This window comes from Gekko japonicus, unplaced genomic scaffold (genome assembly GCF_001447785.1).
Source record: "Gekko japonicus isolate JY-2015 unplaced genomic scaffold, Gekko_japonicus_V1.1 scaffold5023, whole genome shotgun sequence".
Lineage (NCBI taxonomy): Eukaryota > Metazoa > Chordata > Lepidosauria > Squamata > Gekkonidae > Gekko > Gekko japonicus.
Window position 1 is genome coordinate 15,813 of NW_015169938.1, and position 19,592 is coordinate 35,404.

Sequence of the window (19,592 nt, forward strand, 5' to 3'; positions counted from 1 at the left end):
CACCCGGAAGTGACGTCGCACGCTGGGGGCGGGGCCACGCCATTTGAGGGGAAAACAAAGAGTTTTCCCCTCAAATGGCGTGGTCCCGCCCAGCGCGTGACGTCACTTCTGGCGACGCTCTGGCGGCGCGCGCGCGCATCCGCAAAAGGCTCCCGGACCAGCTGGACGCTCCCCCACCGGTAAGTTCTGCAGATTTGGCAACCCTATGTGGTTGCGCCCACCACCCAGTTTCAGAATTGCAAGGGTGCCTGCAGGCTCCAAAAGATTGGGGACCCCTGCACTACCATACGTTGTTTTGGGACTCCGACAGGCCCTGCTTCTGTGTCTTTGACAGCAGCTCAACACAGAGAAATTCAGCAAACTAAGATTTTTTCCTATCCCTTTATCTCTGTACCAAGGAAAACCTCACCTGCTACATTTTTGTAATCCAGGCTCTTATTAAAGGCACAAAAACAGGGCAAGTTAAAATATCGGCCATCCTGAGTACTGGAGATGGAAGCATATTACAATAAATTTAAAATATTTCCATCCATTCAGTGAAAGGTCATTAGATAATTTTTTAAAAACTTCCCCCCAATAAACTCTGCCTCAGGAATTTTTTAAAAAAGCTTATTTATTTGTTATATACTATCCTGATATCCTTCAGTAAAAAAGAACAAGAGTCCGGTAGCACCTTAAAGACTAGTAAAATTCTGTTAGTCTTTGCCAGAAATATTGTTAGCCTTTTCCACATTTTTGTTAGTCTTTGCCAGAAATATTGTTAGTCTTTCCCGCATTTTTTGTTAGTCTTTGCCGGAAATATTGTTAGTTTTTGCCACATTTCTTAGGAAGAGGGAGGAGGAGGAGATTGGATTTATACCCTGCCCTTCACTCGACGCGTGGTCGCAGAGTGGCTTACAAACACCTTTCTCTCCCCCTCCCCATAAGACAGCCTGTGAGGTAGGTGGGGCCGAGAGAGCTCTTTCCAGAACTGTCCTTTAGAGAACAGCTCTGACAGAACTATGGCTTGCCCAAGGTCATCCAGCAGCTGCAAGTGTAAGAGTGGGGAATCAAACCCAGTTCTCCCAGATTAGAGTCCGCGCACTTAACCGCTACACCAAACTGGCTCTCAAGAAGTGAGCAGTGACTCACAAAAGCTTCACACCCTGCAGCAAATTTTGTTAGTATTTTCTCCTTAGTGTGTAATGCCAATAAAGGTTTGTTGTTGTTGTTGTTGTTAGTATTTAAGGCACTACTTGATTCCTGTTCTTTTCAACCGCTACAGACGGAGTAACACGGCTACCCATCTCGATCTATCTTCAGTGATCTCACAGAGCTTTACGGAGCAATTCTTGGCAGGTCTACTAGACAGTAAGTCCCATCTTATTCAACGGGGCTTATTCCCAGGGCAGAGCTTTTAGGCCGCCTTCGCCTCATGACAAAGCTAAGAAATTATTCATTCTTTGCCACCCCCACCCCCTACCCCTAACCATTTTGGCTTTTAATAATAATGTGTTAACTATATATTCTTGGACTTTTTTTTAAGTATAGACACTCATGTACTATCTGTTTTGAATTATGTTCTCTTGCGTGCTGTAAATAAGGCTTAATAGGCCACTGTGTTGCAAGCGACTTGTGCAGAAACATTTTAGCACTGTTAACTTTTTTTTTGCTTTGGTCATCTTTGTGTGAAGAAGAGTCCCGTGCAACGAAGGGAAAAAATATTTTCCATATCTGATGGGAAATGCTCCCAGCTATTTTTTTTTTGGGGGGGGGGAGGGAAAGTAAAGAAAGAAGAAGAAGAGATTGGTTTTATACCCCGCCCTTCATTACCCAAGGGAGTCTCAGAGCAGCTTACCAACTCCTTTCCCCTCCCCTCCCCACAACAGACACCCTGTGAGGTAGGTGGGGCTGAGAGAGCTCTGACAGAAACGGCTCTTTTTTCAAGAACAGCACTTTTCAGAGCTACGGCTTGCCCAAGGTCGTCCAGCCAGGTGCAAGTGGAGGAGTAGGGGGAATCAAACCCGGTTCTCCCAGATCAGAGTCCGCGCACTTAACCACGACACCAAACTGGCACCAAAGAGGCATTATGCTCTGATAAGAGTTTGCTAAGGTGCTTGTAAGCTTCTTACTCGGTTTAAATTCTTTGATAAGATGAAAAAATGGGTTATGCAGATTCTGGAACACTGCCCAAACGGCAAAATTAATTGAAGTGATGTAAATACAAAAAATAAAAAAGAGCTAAAATCTTTCATGCCTTGTATTTTGAACATTAGCTTGCCCATATGGTTTCCCCCGTCCCCCAGTTTCTAAGGGACATGGTCCCTGTGTATTTGTGCACACAACATGAACAGCCCTTCCTAGGGGAAAAAACACCATTTTACTCTATACATGTAAAAACACCTGGTATTTCCCTGGCAGGACGCTACTGGGCAGGAGCAGTTTCTTATGTCTGAAAGGGAGACGCCTAGTGTTTGAATGAAAAGAAATGTCCCTTTCCTCTCTTCCCTTCTCTGTATTTTGTCTGAACTTCAGAGACTCTACACTGGCCTGGCCCTTGAGACTGACCCGGAGGCACCAACTGGTCCAGAATGTGGCGGCGCAAGTCCTGGCAGGAACGCCACGGACAGCACGTATGCAACCTGTGCTGCGCCAGCTACACTGGTTACCAGTGGAATGCCAAGTCAGGGTTAAGGTGTTAATTGCTGACTTCCAAGGCCTTGAGTGGTCAGGGACCCATGCACTTTCAGGACCATCTCCTCCGATATGTCCCCTGAAGAATGCGGATATGAGCTGATGGCAACTTGCTGGTGATCCCCAGCCCTCGGGAGGTCCGGCTGTCCTCGACCAGGAACGGGCAATCCTAGTCCCAAGCCTGGTTCCAAACCCCCTGCTATTTAGCCATTCATACTGTAGGAGGAATCCTCCCCAACCCGAGCTCCAATTCTGCTTTTGCTTTCTCCCTTCTCTGTCTCTCTCTGGCCTTCTCGGTCCCGGCCCCGACCTGGTGGAACTCTCTGCCGATCGACATGAGGGCCCTGCGGTGGGATCTGACGTAATTCCGCAGGGTGCGGAAGGCAGAGGTGTTCCGCCGGGCTTTTGGTTGAGGGCAGCAATGGGAGGTTAAGACTGGCACCCTCTCTCTTCTCTTTTATGGCCCCCACATACCCTTCCCTGCTGGTGTGGCGCTCGAAGCTTTAAGAGCTCCAGGGCTAGAGTAGCAGGGCATGCTGAGTGCGGAAAGGTTTGCAGCTCTCATCAAAGAAGGGGAGGTGAATGGGGTCGCTCTGTGGGGGCACCGTGAGCCACAAAGCCTGCTGTTTAACGGGCTGCAAAGCCTAGCATTTAATGTGGTAGCTTGGTCTCTGGTCTGATATTTGAATGCAGATGTAGTTTCAGGAATGAAACTTGCTACATTGGGTTCGGTAAACTGGGATGGGGGGCCATGCATCGCTGGCATTATGCCAGGCCACAACAGCGGTACAAACGGGAAGGACTGGAACGACAGAAAAGCTGCCCAAACGGCCCAGTTCTGAGATCCATTTCTCTTCCCTGCCGCTCACACACTTTGGATATGCACACGTAAACGCCATATTATAAACATGGAAGACTGGAATACTGTTTTGAGCCACAAGTGCTTCACATTCCACTTTACCAGTTGAACAAAATGCAGCAATAAATAAAATAAAATAACATAACACAAAAGGTCAAAGCTTCCATCCACTTGCCCTTCCAAACGTGGTCCCTTCTTTCAAGTTTATTCTCGGATGGGGTCAAAGGCAGCCCCGTACGCAGATGACGGTGCAAGACTGGTTCACGGCTCTAGTTTTTCATCAGACGTCCCATTTGTCTCTGTAAAAGGGAGTCACGTGGAACACGTAGCAGTGGGTGCAAACCCGAACAGGCTTCATTTGGCCGTAGCGAGGTAATGGGGCAGAGTGAGAGGAACAGCGGGAGCAAAAGATCTGAAAAGACACCACAGAAATGGATTCCAACATGTTTTGCTTTCTGCCTGCATCTGCATTTCTCCCCCACCCACCCCGGCCCTGCTAACAGCTGCATAGCATTTCAGCCACCACCCCCTTCAAGAAAAGCCTTTCATGTCTATAGTCACTGGCTTCGATCCCCCATCTGGAATTTCCATGGACAGAAGGGATTTCTATCCAAGGAAAACGACTCCGTTGCAGGCCAAATGGTGCTTCTTTATTTTGTTTTTTCAAGTTTGTGCCCCGCCCTCTCCGCAAAGCAGGCTCAGGGCGGCTTCCGACACGACGTATATACAGTTTAAAACACAATTATTAAAAGCGCTACAAATCGAAAAGCATGAAGTGCTGGCGGCAATTGAAATTCACTTAGATGGTACATTTTCAATGGGTTTCCATTTCCCAATGTTCTAAGATGTTCTTCTGCTCGTAGTTTCTTTATGGCAACAACTCGACGGTGGATCGTGGGCCGGGTGCTGCCACGGTCGGGCGCTCCGACGGCAGCGGCCCCTAATTGAATGCCTGGCGGAAGAGCTCCATCTTGCAGGCCCTGCGGAAATGTAAGAGGTCCCGCAGGGCCCTGATCTCCTCCGGGAGCTCGTTCCACCAGGTAGGGGCCGCTGCCTTAGCTAACCTGGCCTCCCTCGGGCCAGGGAGGGTCAGCCGATTTTGAGACCCAGACTGTAGTGCTCTCTGGGGTATATACGGGGAAAGGCAGTCCCGTAGGTATGTCGGACCCCGGCCATAAAGTGCTTTGAAGGTAAGAACCAGCACCTTGAAGCAGATTCGGTATGCTTCTGGAAGGAGAAGGAGATTGGATTTATACCCCACCCTTCACTACACAAAGGTGTCTCCGAGCGGCTTACAAACTCCTTTCCCTTCCCCTCCCCACAACAGACACCCTGTGAGGTAGGTGGGGTTGAGAGAGCTCTGACAGAAACTGCTCTTTTTCCAGAACAGCTCTGACAGAACTATGGCTTGCCCAAGGTCATCCAGCAGGTGCAAGTGGAGGAGTGGGGAATCAAACCCAGTTCTCCCAGATTAGAGTCTGCGCACGTAACCACTACACCAAACTGGCTCTTTAGGGGAGTTGGAGGTGTGTGTGTGGGGGAGGGACTGGCAAAAACCACCCCTCCCCCTGCCAGGAATTCTCCGCAGGATTGCAGACACTACTTGCAGGGATGGAGAGATGAAGAGCACTTACTATCATTATGGGGAAAACTCCAGAGAGAAAAGTTTACTGCCTCCTGCCTCCATCAACATCTACACGATCATGGAAAATTTAAAAATGCCTTCAGGGAAACGGCCCTCATTCTTGAACAGTTAAGCTTTCCTGGTTCCTTGTGAGATTTTATACATGCTTCGGAAGCTTCACCCTGGTTCACAGAGTTAGGAATAGATGCAATACGGGCAGGACTCAGGTGCTGCGGGCAGTGGCACAGATTTAAGTGCCCTTCACCCCGAAGGAAAAGGTGTAGAGCAATGTTCCCTCTAAACTGCGGAGTCTTGTGAGCAAAAATTCTACTTTGTGAGCTACTACTGGCATTAAAGTTGTGAGCGAGGGATTTGGCTCTGCTGCATGAATTCGTTTGCTCTGGAGCCATCCTTCCTGAGCTAAGGCAAAAATGTGTGAGCCGGAGGCTAAAAAACTGTGAGCTAGCTCACACTAACTCAGCTTAGAGGGAACACTGGTGTAGAGTCTGTGGATGCAATCAGATCTGGACTCACAAAGAGAAGCAAATCTCAGCTTTCTCTAACGTTGGTTGGTGAACTGGGATCTAGCCCCCTGCGCTGATCACCTGCAGAGTAGATTCTAGTTGTGCACTCTCTCTGAAAATGTTTTGGAAGTGTCGACCAGTTCAGAACATGACTGTTTGTAGGCCGCAGTTACTGTCGTCCTAACACCCGGATTTTAAAAGGGCTGCACTGGCTACCGTTTTGTTTGTGGGCCCATTTCAAGCTGCGGGTTTGGACCTGTAAAACCCAACGGGGGCTGGGAACCCAGAGCATTCAAAGAACTATTCTCCCTCCACGTTGGGTGGGAAGGGAGGGGGGAGGAGGAAGTGGCGGCTAAAGAGGCCTCTATTAGGTCAGGGACTTGGCTGAGTATCTGGTTTACACAGATATCATTTAAATTTGTTCTGTAATGATGACTATGCCGAGAAGTCTGCTTTTACTGTAGACCAGTGTTCCCTCTAAGCCGAGTTAGTGTGAGCGAGCTCACAGTTTTTTAGCCTCCCGCTCACACATTTCTGTCTTAGCTCAGGAAGGAGGGCTCCAGAGCAGACTAATTTATGCAGCAGCCAAATCGCTCGCTCACAACGTTAATGCCAGTAGCTCAGAAAGTACAATTTTTGCTCACAGGGCTCCACGGCTTAGAGGGAACGTTGCTGTAGACTACCACAAGCACATTGTGGAGATGTGGGTGTCAGGGAGCCCTGTCATGGATCTGGAATGTGGAGGGGTGCATTCCTTCTCTTCGTTCTCAGCTCTACCCTGTCCAGCTACTGTGCGCTATCGCAGGCTTGACCTTGTGGTCTCCAGCTGCATTTACTCGGGTGGGAACGTAACGGCTTTTTTGCTAGGCCTGCTTGCTAGCCTGCTTTTGCCACGTGCGCGAACTATAATCATTGGCTTCAGCTCATGGGGGGGGGGATGTTTGATTTCACTATAAGTCAGCGGCCCTTATACTGAAGGCTATTCCTGACACAAGCTGTATACGTGATCATTAGTACTGGATCCATCAATAAACAGTTATCTTCTTATGAAGCCCTGTGTGGTGTGACCTGACTAACGACCCTGACAGTGGGTTACAATTTTTTTAAAATACTGCATATGAATTGTCCAAGTTAAATACGGGTGGGGGAGTGGGACAAAGAAACAGGGTGACTGTTGCAGGGAAAGGAAGGGAAGGCAGTAGTAAGCCACTCTGAGACGCCTTCAGGTAGTGAAGAGCAAGGTGTAAAACCAACTCAATTCTTCTTCTTCTGTCCCAAAATACTAGAACTTCAGGGCAACCAATAAAGTTGATGGGCAGTAGGTTCAGGGCAGGCAAAAGGAAAGGGTACTTTACACAGAGAGTGATTAAAACGTGGGATTTGCTGTCAGAAGATGTAGTGATGGCCACAGGAATGAACAGCTTTCAAAGAGGATTAGATAGATTCATGGAGGTTAATCTATCAATGGTTACTAGCCATGGTGACTGAGGGGAACCTCCACATTCGGAGGCACTAAGCCTCTGAATCCTAGAGTCAGAACATCAGGGGAAGGCCTCAGCTTCTTTGCCCTGTTGCTGGCCCTCCAGAGGACCTGGTTGGCCACTGTGTGAGACAGGATGCAGGAGTAGATGGACCACTGATCTGATGCAGCAGGGCTCTTCTTAGGTTCTTATGAAGGCCTCGGCCTCTCTGCCTTGTTGCTGGCCCTCCAGAGGAGTTGCGTGACCACTGTGCGAGATAAGGAGGCTGGACTAGATGGACTTTTGGTCTGATCCAGCAGGGCTCTTCTAATGTTCTTATGATGTTTGATCTGCATGGTGAGGCTACCCATTACTATTCGATCACAAATGTGCAGCTCCAGGGTGCAGAGAACAAGACTTGCACAGAAAAACAACTGGCGCAAAGACCCGTTCTTCCATGTCCAAATCACCCTCCCCGGGCAGCAGCACAGCCTTCTGTGAGTGCAGGAATGGCACGGGCCTGGCTTTTTGCGCTCTGCACGTGCCTCCCAAGCTGGCAGCGCATCAAATGTGGGCTTAAAAAGACTACCTTTCCGCAGCTCCTGCAATGGTGCTTCCTGCGAATGACGGTGAAGGGTGCCTTGCATGCAGTACAGCAGCTGCAGGCTTCATCTGGCACCCAGTCAGGAGGATCTGGAGGGGGGAAGAGCAGCAAAGGATCAGGATTTCACGTAAAGCAGCCAGTTTGCGGAAACAATCATTAGATTATTCCATATAAATAGAATACTAAGCGTGAGAAGTGACTAACACAGATAATATTCCTTTAGCACTAAAACACTATACTCAGATTACCCTCTATGATAGCAATAAGTCAGTGGGACTGAACAGGTGGGCTGGGGCTAGAAAATAAATGGTATTGGGGGGGGGAAGGGAGGGTTCATTCAATTCCCTGCTCCCAATCTTTCCCCGCACCCCAGACTAGGGATGGGCACGAACCACATTTTTGCAGTTTGGTTTGTGGTTGAACCACCAACCCATACTGTCATGGCTCAGATGGGGTGTCACCTGACGCTGCCACCACTCTGGTTTTAGGTTCCCTTGAGAAGGCCCAATGCCTTCAGACCTCCCTTATTTGGCCGAATAATAGGCGTGAGGACCAGGCAGAGTAAACAACAAATAAGAGGTTTATTTTTATAGGAGGTCAGTCAAATATGTGAAACGCACAAGGTGCAAGAACAATAGCAATAAGGGGGTGAAGGGAAAAGAAACCAAATGCCCTAACGCAACTAGACTCACAGTCCCTAGGCTCATTGTCTCAGTTGGGCCTGAGTCTGCTCACCCTTCCCCTCAGGCTGAGGGTCTCTCCCAGCAGCAGCCTTCCCTCTGGCCCTACTCTCTTGGAAGAAAGAACAGCTCTCCTTCTGTACCAGCTCTTTTATTATAAGTCCCCTTTCTCTTTGATGGACTAAAACTGGGGCCAAAACCTCGCAGGGGCTTCTGGGAGTTTTAGGCCCGGCCTCCTCCCACTGCTACTCAGGCTCCCCGGGCCTGCTAGGCCTTTGCTTGCACAGCCTAGATCATGACACACATGAACCGGGAGGATGGTTCAGGAACCAACCTGGTTTGTATTGGGTTGTGAGCCATTTAAAGTGTAAACCCCTACTTTCTACTCCCTGCAGCCGCTGCTCAGTTGTTTAAAGCTGCTCAGAGCCATTTAAACCAAACAGCTGTTTTTCGTGAATGAACTGCACCAAAATTCACGGACGTTCATGGCGGCTCTTCAGTTTGCAAACATTGTTTTACAAACCGCCCAAAATTCGTGACAAACTGCCGGGTCGTGCCCATCCCTACCCCAGACCTTTCCCTTCACATGAATATATGAAGCTGCCTTACACTGAATCAGGCCGGCAGTGGCTCTCCAGAGTCTTTTTTTTTTTTTTGCGGTTTATAGTTTTTTATTGTTTTGAATAAAAAGTTGCACAAATTTACATTCCATCTCAGAGTCTTTATGCAGAGGTCTTTCACATCACCTACTGGCTAATCCCTTTAACTGGAGATGGCAGAGACTGAACCTGAGACCTTCTGCATGCCAAGCAGAGGCTCTTCCACTGAGCCACAGCCCTTCTACAAAAATGCAGGGCACATCAGTGGGAAAAGCACACGAATGTGCATGTGCGTGAGAGAGGTCCAAACTAGACAATACATCTCACGCAAGCTGAGCTGGGGTTCAGTACTGTCTACTCTGCCTGTCCCAGAGCTTCAAGTGCAGGTCTCTCACATGACGACAGATCCTTTTAGCTGAAGATGCTGAGGACTGAACCTGAGAGGTTCTGCACAGAATGCAGATGTCTACCACTGAGCCACGGCCCCTTCCTTCCCTATTCCTCTGCCTTTCTCTCCTTTCCTGAATGCATGTATTTATTTATAATCTTCAAAAGTGGGGGCAATACTGGGGTGGAGCACTGAGGACTTTACCAAACGTTAAGACTGACAATAAATTAACTGAAATTGTTCAAGATGTTCTATTCCTTGGCTCAATCATCAACCAAATGAAAGACTGCAGCCGAGAAATCAGAAGGAGGTTGAGACTGGGAAGGGCAGCTATGAAGGGACTAGAAAACATCCTGAATTCTTCCTGAAAGCTAAAATGACTACGGCCCCCGTCACACGGGCTGGATACCGCACGCGCGCGGGGAGGCGTGGCTAATTGCCCCGGCACAGTTTGATCCGCGATTACGCGATCCAACACGCTGGCGGCACACCACGGGTCCTGCCCTCGCGCCGGCAGGTAAACGAGGGTGGCGATCACACGACGATCCTGCAGCACGGCAAAGAAGCGGCACGGCACGATCACACAAGCAATGGCTAGGACAAACGGGGTAATTTTTTTTAAGCCGAAACGGCACTTTCGCTTTCCTCTTTGTGCGCATGCGCCGTTGGGTGCTTGTGTGCATCTTGTGGAGACTTGGGGGGGGGGGAACTGTTTGCGAAGGGACATGGGCGGGCGCCGGATGCCACCACCGGAAACACGATCAGACGCCAGCCCTTGCCCTGCGGTTTCCGGAAACTAGTACCTCGGAGGTACTAGTTTTTAACTCCGCATCTTCGTCGGGAAGCCTCGGGTCCACCACGGGAGCTCTACGCTTCCCAGATGTTGCGGTGTGATCGCGCCCGGAAAATCCGCCTATCTTCCGTCTCTGTAGCGTGGCTAATACTCCGTGTGACCACAGCCTATGGCGAGTATTTTGGCTATGTTATGAGGAGACAAGACTAAGTGGAAAGGACAATAATGCTAGGGGGGGAAGCGGAAGGCAGCAGGAAAAGAGAAAGACCCAACAGGAGATGGACGGACTCAGTAGAAGGAAGCCAGGAGGGTCCTCCGTTTGCAAGACCGAGCAGTGCTGACGGGGTCACCATAAGTCAGAAGCGACTTGGTAGCACATAACACACAGTATAGAATCACTAAACATTGATGAAGTCCAATGCGCATTCTTGGGATGCGGAACAGTGTTCCCTCTAAGCTGAGTTAGTGTGAGCTAGCTCACAGTTTTTTAGCCTCCGGCTCACACATTTTTTGTCTTAGCTCAGGAAGGAGGGCTCCAGAGCAAACTAATTCATGCAGCAGCCAAATTGCTCGCTCACAACTTGAATGCCAGGAGCTCATAATGTATAATTTTTGCTCACAAGACTCCACAGCTTAGAGGGAGCATTGATGTGGAACGGTATAGTACAGCCCGGTCTTATCAGATCTAGGAAGCTAAGCCGGGTCGGAACTTGGATGAGACAGACCACCAGGGACAACTTTGTGCAGGAAGGCAATGGCAAACCACCTCTGCTTAATCAGTTGCCTTGAAAACCCTACAGGGTCGCCATAATTTGGCTGCAACTTAACGGTACTTCACACACACACATTCTTCTTAGTTGCTTTCACAGCTTTAGCCACGTTGCTTACCAGGCTTGCATTTCCACTACTAGTTTAAGATACTTTTCACTAGATTGCCAAGACAGTGCTTGGAGACGTTCTTCCCAAGCCTTGTAAGAAATACATCTTCCTCCAAAATAATTCCAAGTGTCCTCTAGCAAATGCATTTATAAGCATAGACTTTAGGAATGAGTTAAGTGGGGACATGCAAAAAGTGTTGCAAACTGTTTTTTTTTTTATTGCCAAACTGAAAACGGGCCCAACTTTGCAGCCAGGCTCCAGCAAGCTGAAAGCCACCCGTTCCCCCCTTTCTAGGCGTTCTTGGGGCTCTCAGAGCAGAACTACTGGGGCAGCCCCAGCAGGTGTACTTTCACAGCTTAACGAATGGCTGTGGGGGGGGGGGCTGTCCCACCTCTTCCCCGTGTGACACCACACCAGCTGGGGAGGCCCGGCAGGCAAAGTCTTGTGGCTCTGAGGATGCACAGAAAAGGGAAGCGTATTCTAAAGCATTCTAGCCGGTCTTGGGGAGCTAGGTGCTGCTATGACAAAGACAAAATAAGGGCCCGGGAATAGTAGTCGAGGAGGGGAAATCTCATTTCCCACTCCATCCCTCTTCGCCTTACCAATCCCTGTGCAGGCTGCTCTCGTCTTTACTTTCCCCAACTCCAGTATGGCTGTGGGGCAGTGAGGGTTCCCTCTAGAACTCATGCTGTGGTCTGACCTCCTGGGCCAAGACTCTTGAACAGTTTCCTTCTTTCTGCCAGGTAAGTTCCTGCCACTAGCTCATCCGCTGGCTCCTCACGGGGAGAGCTTGCAATGTATTACAAGGGATTCCACTGTTGCAGCATCTGCACATACAGAGACATTGCTGGTTTCCCCCAGGAAACAACGGCAACCTGAATTCCCCCTGGTTGGTAGAAAAATCTCCCCTTTGTCTACCTGGCCCCATTGTACAGATTTTTTGAACCACACTCTGGGGCCAAGTTTAGAATTAAATACATGATATAGTTAATCTGGACTGGTAACCTTCATGGAATCTCAAAATTCTATTGATAAAATTTAACTTTTCAGACTATACCAGATGTACAGATATCTGTTTTAATTAACAGCCTTTCTAGTATGCACAATGCAGTCCTCAAGTGTTTTCACACAAATGATCAAGTACCTTCAAAGTCTCCAGCCATGGGTTTCGTTGCAAATTCTGAAGATGACACAGACTCCTGACACAAAACACAATCTTCCAGTGCTGGACTTCTTAAACAAGGATTGACTGGAAAACACAAGAAAATGAAGCCATTACAATTTGCACAGATAATTAACCTTTCCACATTAATTTCTTAGGATGCACACTACTACTATGCTTTCTTGTACCACAGGTCATCAATTTTTTTTTTAAAAAGAGAGAAGGTAAGAGATTTAATTTATACCCCACCCTTCACTTGATGTCTCAGAGCGGCTTACAAACTCCTTTCCCTTCCCCTACCCACAACAGACACCCTGTGAGGTGGGTGGGGCTGAGAGAGCTCTGAGAAAACTGCTCTTTCATTTATTTATACTTTATTATTTATTTGCCAGTTTTTTCCCCTCGAGACTCAAGGTGGATCACATAGTATATAAAAATGTAATCAAATAGAATTAAAGATCTAATTGGATCTCTCTCTCTCCCGCCCGCGCACACACGTGATTTTACACACACACACACACACACACACTTTACAGGCTTTTACAGTCAAGAGTCTTCAGCCCTGCTAGCTGCTAACTCTGTTCTAGCATAGAGAATTGGCTGCTGGAAGATTTAAGACAGGATTCACACCTTATAACCTCGACTCCCTTTTTTTTACATAGAGAATCCACACTTGAAAGACTTGTGAAAGATTTCACACCGACCACTCATGTCAATTGGAGGGGCGCAAGAAGGGATTGATGGGGCCAAGCCCCCTTTTGCACCGCCGTGGCTATGGGCCTGAAGACGCCCCGACAAGAAGAGGAAGAGCCTGGGAAAGGAATGGTTCCATCGGGGCAGAGGGATTCCTACCTGCTCTGCCCCTTTTCCTCCAAGGAGTTTGTACTACAACTAGAGATGTGAAAGCCCTTAAAAAACTGGAAAAATTTGGGGAGAATACGGGTTTTTTCCATTTTTCCCCTGAAGCCTTTTTTTTTCCTCCAAAAAATTGAAAAAAGAAAAGAAATTGATTATGGAACGTTTTATTTTAACATGATGAATAAAATATTTTAAGACAAGGTGTTCAAATATTTTCCAAATCATTTCTAAAAAATATGTATGGTATCAAATTGATCTAATTTCTGTGCACTGAGGACAAGCAAGTCCTAGGTTACAAACTGAACTCTCCAATGCAAGAACAAGATGCATTTCTTCCTTTAGGAGGTGCTATTGTCACAAGAAAAGAAAAAGGTTTCAGTTTTGTGTTTGCATGTGGGTGGGTATTCTGTTTGTAATAATGGTTTGGATACACTATATTTTTAATAGGCTAGTTGTGATCATTTCATGCCAAGTAAAAATGTCCATAGTCATATTTTATGTTCCTAAAGTAACAGAATGACTTTCAATCTGGAAATGAAAAAAGAAGTGCTAATGTAGCATTTTTTTCAATTTTTCCAAAGATTTTACATCTCTAGTGGGGAGGAAACCACATAGACGGGTGCTTGGTTTTCTTAACATCCCATGCTTCAGCAACAAAGTGGTTTACACGAGCACCCTATTTACACTTATGCCCGAGGGAAATGAATGCAGGCCATCTGGGTCGGGAGCAGGGTGGAGAGAAAGCAAGTTGGGCTCCCTGATGCCTTCCCCTTGGAGACAGGGCTTGTGCTCTCATGCGCATCACCTGCCCTTTGGACATGCTTTACTCCCACTTCACAGATGACAACACACAGAAAACTCCATCCAAACAATTAGGCGTGGATGATATTAAGCACCACATGTTGAGCCACTATGTGTCACAGTGCTTGCTAGCTTCCCAAGCCAGGAAAACCAAAGAGTGATCACAGGCAGGGGTCATTTCCTGCAGGAGCACACAGGAGTGGAGCTCCGGCAGTAAAGAGCCCAGGGGGTGGGCACATGCGACAAGCTCCAGCCCCTGCTCCCAACAGCCCTCAGTCAGAGCAAGAGGCAGCCAGGTAAGTTGCAGAGCCCCCCCACCCCCGGTCCAAAACAGTCCAGTGGCACCTTTAAGACCAAATTTTATTCAGGTACAAGCTCTCCCTCCTCTGTGAGGACAGATCTGCACGTTCCTCCCCTCCCCCAATAGCTAGCAATCCAAAACAGTCCAGTGGAGCCTGAACAGTGGGTGCTGCCTTCTGACACACTTCCGGTGATGTCAGGGGGTGGCGGCATATGCAAATAAGTTATGCTAATGAGCTCCTGCACCTATTTTTATACGAAATGACCTCTGATCACAGGATGTCAGTAGAAAACAGTCAATGACAACGGTGATATATTTACGAAGGAAGCGTCACTCTTCCCCCCCCCAAAAAAAACAGATACATGTTAATACATTTCCGTGCATTTACACAAGAACAAACATCAAAAAATGATTCCACAGTGTTGACAAGAACAGTCCAGTAATCTAAAGTTCTTCTCTGTCGCAGGAGTCTACCAGGTCCTCTTCACTTCAAGCATCATCCAATGCAAATAAGTGCAACAAAGAATAAATCTTCTTTGTGTCTTTCTTGTACTAATATCCTGCTGATGTGACCTTGGGTCAGTCACAAGCTCTGGCAACAGCTGTCCTTGAAAAAGAGCAGTTTGTGTCAGAGTTCTCTCAGCCCCACCCACCTCACAGGGTGTCTGTTGTGGGGAGGGGAAGGGAAAGGAGTTTGTAAGCCGCTCTGAGACTCCAAGTGAAGGGCGGGGTATAAATCCAATCTCTTCTTCTTCTTCTTCACCTCAAGCATCATCCAATGCAAATAAGTGCAACAAAGAATAAATCTTCTTTGTGTTTTTTTATTGTACTAATATTGGATTGCGGACAAACAGCATAAAAGGTCACGAATCTGCAGACAGACTTGCTCCAACATCTGTTTCAACAGGGTTCTTCAGAGCACAATATGTGTAGACTCAGTGAATCCTTTCCTACTCAGCATTCATCTCTGCATGTTGTCTCCCTGCATAATGCTCACAAACTCAATGAAACCTCCTCTTGTTCAGCTTTCTCTCTGTATACTTTCTCTCAAAGACTTGGATAGTTCTAAATTTTTGTCACTTCTAGTCCGTTTACCAAAACATACTCCTTTCCAAGCAAGGCACTCTCCAAACCCCAGCCATGAGTCACCCGAGCACCAGGGACACTTTGCTTGCTTCAGAAGGCAGTAGCTGACCTGGAAACCAGAGGCCTGTCCTGCCACACCATATCGAAATCACAGTTTCCTTCGTTTTCTTCCAACCGACAACGGTCAAGACTTCAAGTCCAAACAAAAAACTGAGGGCCAAGCAGTAGAACGTAGTTACGATCTAGGGATTTATCAACCTGTGTCTCTGCAAAAATGTCCGGGAAGGGCTGATGAACTTGTACTCCAACGAGGAAGCGTGCATCTGGCTCACTATGGAGACGGTTGAGAAAAGTGACAAAAGAACATAACAGATACACTGCTGGATCAGACTAATGATGCAGCATCCTATTTCGCACACCCTGAAGGGTCAACAACCAGCTCTGGTGCGCCAAGGCCTTCCCCAGTGTTGCCTCCTAACACTGGCATTCTGGACGTAAAGGTTTCCTTTAGTTGGCATGGCTAATAGCCATTGATGGACCTATCCTCCACAGATCTCCCAACTGAACCGATGCGCGATAAATTCAGAATGGACAAAAGGAAGTACTTCTTCGTTGCGCAAGTAACTACATTGCAGAATTCACTGCAAGTGGTCGTAGTGAGGGCGATGAGCAGAGAGGGCTCGAAAGGGCAATTAGACACACTTATGGAAGACGGGTCCATCAGCGGCTGTGGTGACTAAAGACAAGCTCCATAGTCCAAGACAGCAAACTTGACTGTCAGTGCCATGAGACAACATCAGGGGCTTGGGCTCTATGTTCTGTTTATTGGTCCTCCACGTCAAATGGTTGGTCACGGTGTGAAACAGAAACAGAATGCTGGACTAGATAAATGACCAGTCTAATCCAGCAGAAGACTTTTTTTTTTTGGGCCCCCCAAAGAGGATTTTTTAATTGCTTTTCTATAAACTACAAAGAAAATTAGGATAGGGGATCTAATATCTACAGGAGAAAGGAAAGTTAACCACTAAAAACCCAAGTAGTGAAGATCATTACATAAGCTTATACAATGTTAATCTATTCTGTTAATATTACAATGAACTTGAATATTTAAATCTAGCCACTGTTCCCCAAAACCTGATATCAGTTAATCACAAAATCCGACTCAGAGTCCTCCTCAGTAGTTGAAGAAGTGTCTTCACCGCTTTCTTTATCTTTTTCGTGTTTAAATTTTTTTATTATTTTCAATAAAAGAATATACATATCCATTTTTCATTGGCTTGATTACAATTCAGAGTCATTCATTTCCAGTTATTTAGTTTATCTGTTGGTGGTGCAACCTTCAGTATTACAGTTCATGTCAAATCTTTTTCTAGTTACCTTTCTGTTTGATGTTCTATCCATACATATACCTTATCCCATCTCCTTATGTGTACCTTCTCATTTTTATTTTGCATCTTTAAACTTAAATCGTCCATTCTGGCTAGTTCCCATACGGCCGCACAGCAGTAGAACCTTCGGGGCGGAGGGAAGCCTCGATTCCCCGGCATCGAGCCGGTTGAAAAGGCAAACCCTCAAAAGCCCCCTGGCTGGAGTCCTATCCCAAAGGGCTCCGTGGGGGTAATGAACAGTTGCCCCCCCCCCAGCCACTGGCGTTCAGATCGCAACCCCAGGAGCTCAAAAGGGTCACATCCGCCATCGTGCCGCCAAAAACCGGAAGCTTTAATTTCTGTTTGCAAACGGAAGCCAAAACGTTGTTTGGTCCTATTTTAGCACTATTCAAGCGTATCAAACCAGATATACGGAATTAGTGGTCCTGTTTTATTTTTTCAAGGCTTTAACCTAGAAATATTGAAAGGTTACATAGATTCAGGACTTCTTAATTCAAATATTTGCCACTTCCATGGCGGATTGTGCCAATATTTTTAAAGCTTAGTTTCGGTACACTTTGCAATAAATACATATATTTTGTTTAATTTTGTATAGAGTCTCAAGTCTTCATTAGGGGATACTGGATCTGGATCCCCCACTGTGTCATCTGGGGATGGTTCCAATAGCAAGACGGAGTCTGTACCAAATGGAGTTTCAGCCCTCTGTTCAATTTCGGACTTGGAACTGAACCCCATCGGTACCCCATCGGAACTGAACCCCATCGGTACCCCATTGGCGGCCCCATTGTTTCAAGGGTCTCTGCCGTATGGTGATATGGTTCCCACAATATGCCTTGTCGCTACCAGTCACCCTATTTCCTGGGGCCAGGGGATGGAAGGTAGTAGTTATGCCTTTGCCACGGAGGTGGTGGTTTGGAGCCCTGCCAGAGCTGGAGATGCCAATGGCTGGTTTGACGCTTGGATTGGTAGCACACCCTGACTTGGTCCCAGCTCTCCCTCCAATAAGGAAAGCACTGGTGAAGCGTGGGGAGAGGGGTCCGAGGTGTCGGGACCGTACTCTGATACATCAGAACTTCCTTGGAAGTTGTTGGTGTTGGCACACTCAGTTTGGATAACTTCTGGGGACTGGTGTGCTGGTGATCCTTGTGCTTCGACTTGGAACGCCGCCTTCTTGGGTGGAGGTTCCGAGGAGCAGCGATTTGCAGCTTGGACAGGGGATCAACCCGTAATGGCCGGTAGTCAGGCTCCCTAGTCAGATCACACCACACAGGGCTTCATAAGAAGATAACTGTTTATTAGTGGTTCCAGTACTAAAGAACACGTGTACAGATTGTGTCAGGAATGGCCATCAGTACAAGGACCTCTGACTTATTGTGAAATCAAACATTCCCCCTGTAAGCATGAGCCAATGGATATAACTCACGCGAGCAGCAAAGCAAGCAGGCACAGCAGAAAAGCCGTTAACTTTCCCAGCCATGTAAACTGCAGCTGGAACATCTACAAGGTCAAGTGTAAGATAGCACACAGTAGCTGAACAGGAGAGAGCTGAGAACGAGAAGGAGAGTACCCCTCCACATTCCAGATCTATGACAGGGCTACCTGACCCCGGTCCAATGCCCAGAACCAATGGAATTGAGGCACTGGAATGTGGACTCATGAAATTCCCAAGTTTTTTTCAGTATTTTAAAGAGGAACAATTGGGTATGCTCCAAAGGGGCAGAAGACTTTGCCGCCGATTCATTAGAGACGGGTATTGCCTTTCCCCCCACAGACTGGCCTTTAGATGTGCTGCCTGATCAGAGCAGGCTTTAGGAGTAAACGACAAGCGTACTTTGCATGTGGCAGTGTTGTGGGCCTTGCCCAGGCAGAGAAGGCAGAGTGAGCACTCATCTGAGTGAATCCTTTTGGTCCCACACTGGGAACATTTCTTAAAGAGAGCTTTCTGAGACTTAACCGATGCAGAATTGCCCCGAAGAGGAACTTCTCTGCAGGGGGAAAAAACACCTCACAAACTCTCTAGCTGTAGGAAAGACGTCCTCACTATGCGGCAGTGAAGAGAAGACAAGACGGAAAGCGGGGCCCTCCCTGTGGAGCACGTGACCTTTTCAGCGGGAAAGAAGCTCCAATGAGCTCTGCGAGGGAGGGGCTCCGCTGTTAGTGCCTTTTTTAAATAGAAGAGAAGAAGAGAGCAGATTGGATTTATACCCCGCCCTTCACTACCCAAGGGAGTCTCACAGCGGCTCACAAACTCCTTTCCCTTCCCCTCCCCACAACAGAGGTAAGCGGGGCTAAGAGAGCTCTTGAAAGAAATGGCTCTTTTTCAAGAACAGCTCTTATCAGAGCTACGGCTTGCCCAAGGTCATCCAGCAGGTGCAAGTGGAGGAGTGGGGAATCAAACCTGGGTTCCCCCCAGATTAGAGTCTGCGCACTTAACCACTACACCAAACTAGAATAAATGGTTGTAGAGAGCTACCAGTAGCTGGCCTGTGCAAGTGCAGTCCCAATGTGGGAATGCACAGAAGACGGAAGACAAATAACACAGAACACTCCTGAAATTCCGGGAGTAAATTAAAAAAAAATTGTCTCCCGGGATTTTAGGAGCGTTTCAGGGAGGCACGGGAGTGGGGAAGGAAAGTGAGAAAGGGCTGTTCGTTGTCACCTCTCGTCCCAAGGGATGCCAACTAACAGCTGGTGGTCAGGTAGACGTGGTCTTCACCTAAGACCCTTTAAAGGTTAACGGAAAAAGGCCCAGACTAGGCCCAGGCGTACTACATTGGCACCATGCCCACTGGACTTCTCCCCGAGGTGGCAGAACCCCCCACAGCCAGAAAATGGAAGATGGGCTTGCAGGGTCTTGGCCTCTTGCAAAGCTTGGCAGTCACAGTGGCCATCTCTTTCCCTGCCACTGGGGGG

General features: G+C 47.7%; 1 protein-coding gene and 1 long non-coding RNA gene across 2 annotated transcripts in view; one reads left to right on the plus strand and one right to left on the minus strand.

Annotated features, from left to right (window-relative positions):
• The window catches only part of LOC107115781, an 18,629-nt gene extending 5,481 nt beyond the window's left edge, over positions 1 to 13,148 (plus strand). Inside the window, exons 2-3 of the long non-coding RNA XR_001482684.1 lie at positions 1,221 to 1,350; positions 12,908 to 13,148. This is a non-coding gene — a long non-coding RNA (uncharacterized LOC107115781). The remainder of the gene's footprint in view (positions 1 to 1,220; positions 1,351 to 12,907) is intronic.
• Positions 3,758 to 19,592, minus strand: part of ZFYVE28 (zinc finger, FYVE domain containing 28) — a 38,140-nt gene continuing 22,305 nt past the window's right edge. Inside the window, exons 10-12 of the mRNA XM_015417545.1 lie at positions 12,228 to 12,332; positions 7,730 to 7,833; positions 3,758 to 3,944 (exon numbers count right to left, since the gene is read on the minus strand). Of these exons, the coding sequence (XP_015273031.1) occupies positions 3,813 to 3,944; positions 7,730 to 7,833; positions 12,228 to 12,332 (341 nt within the window). The 3' untranslated portion in view covers positions 3,758 to 3,812. The remainder of the gene's footprint in view (positions 3,945 to 7,729; positions 7,834 to 12,227; positions 12,333 to 19,592) is intronic.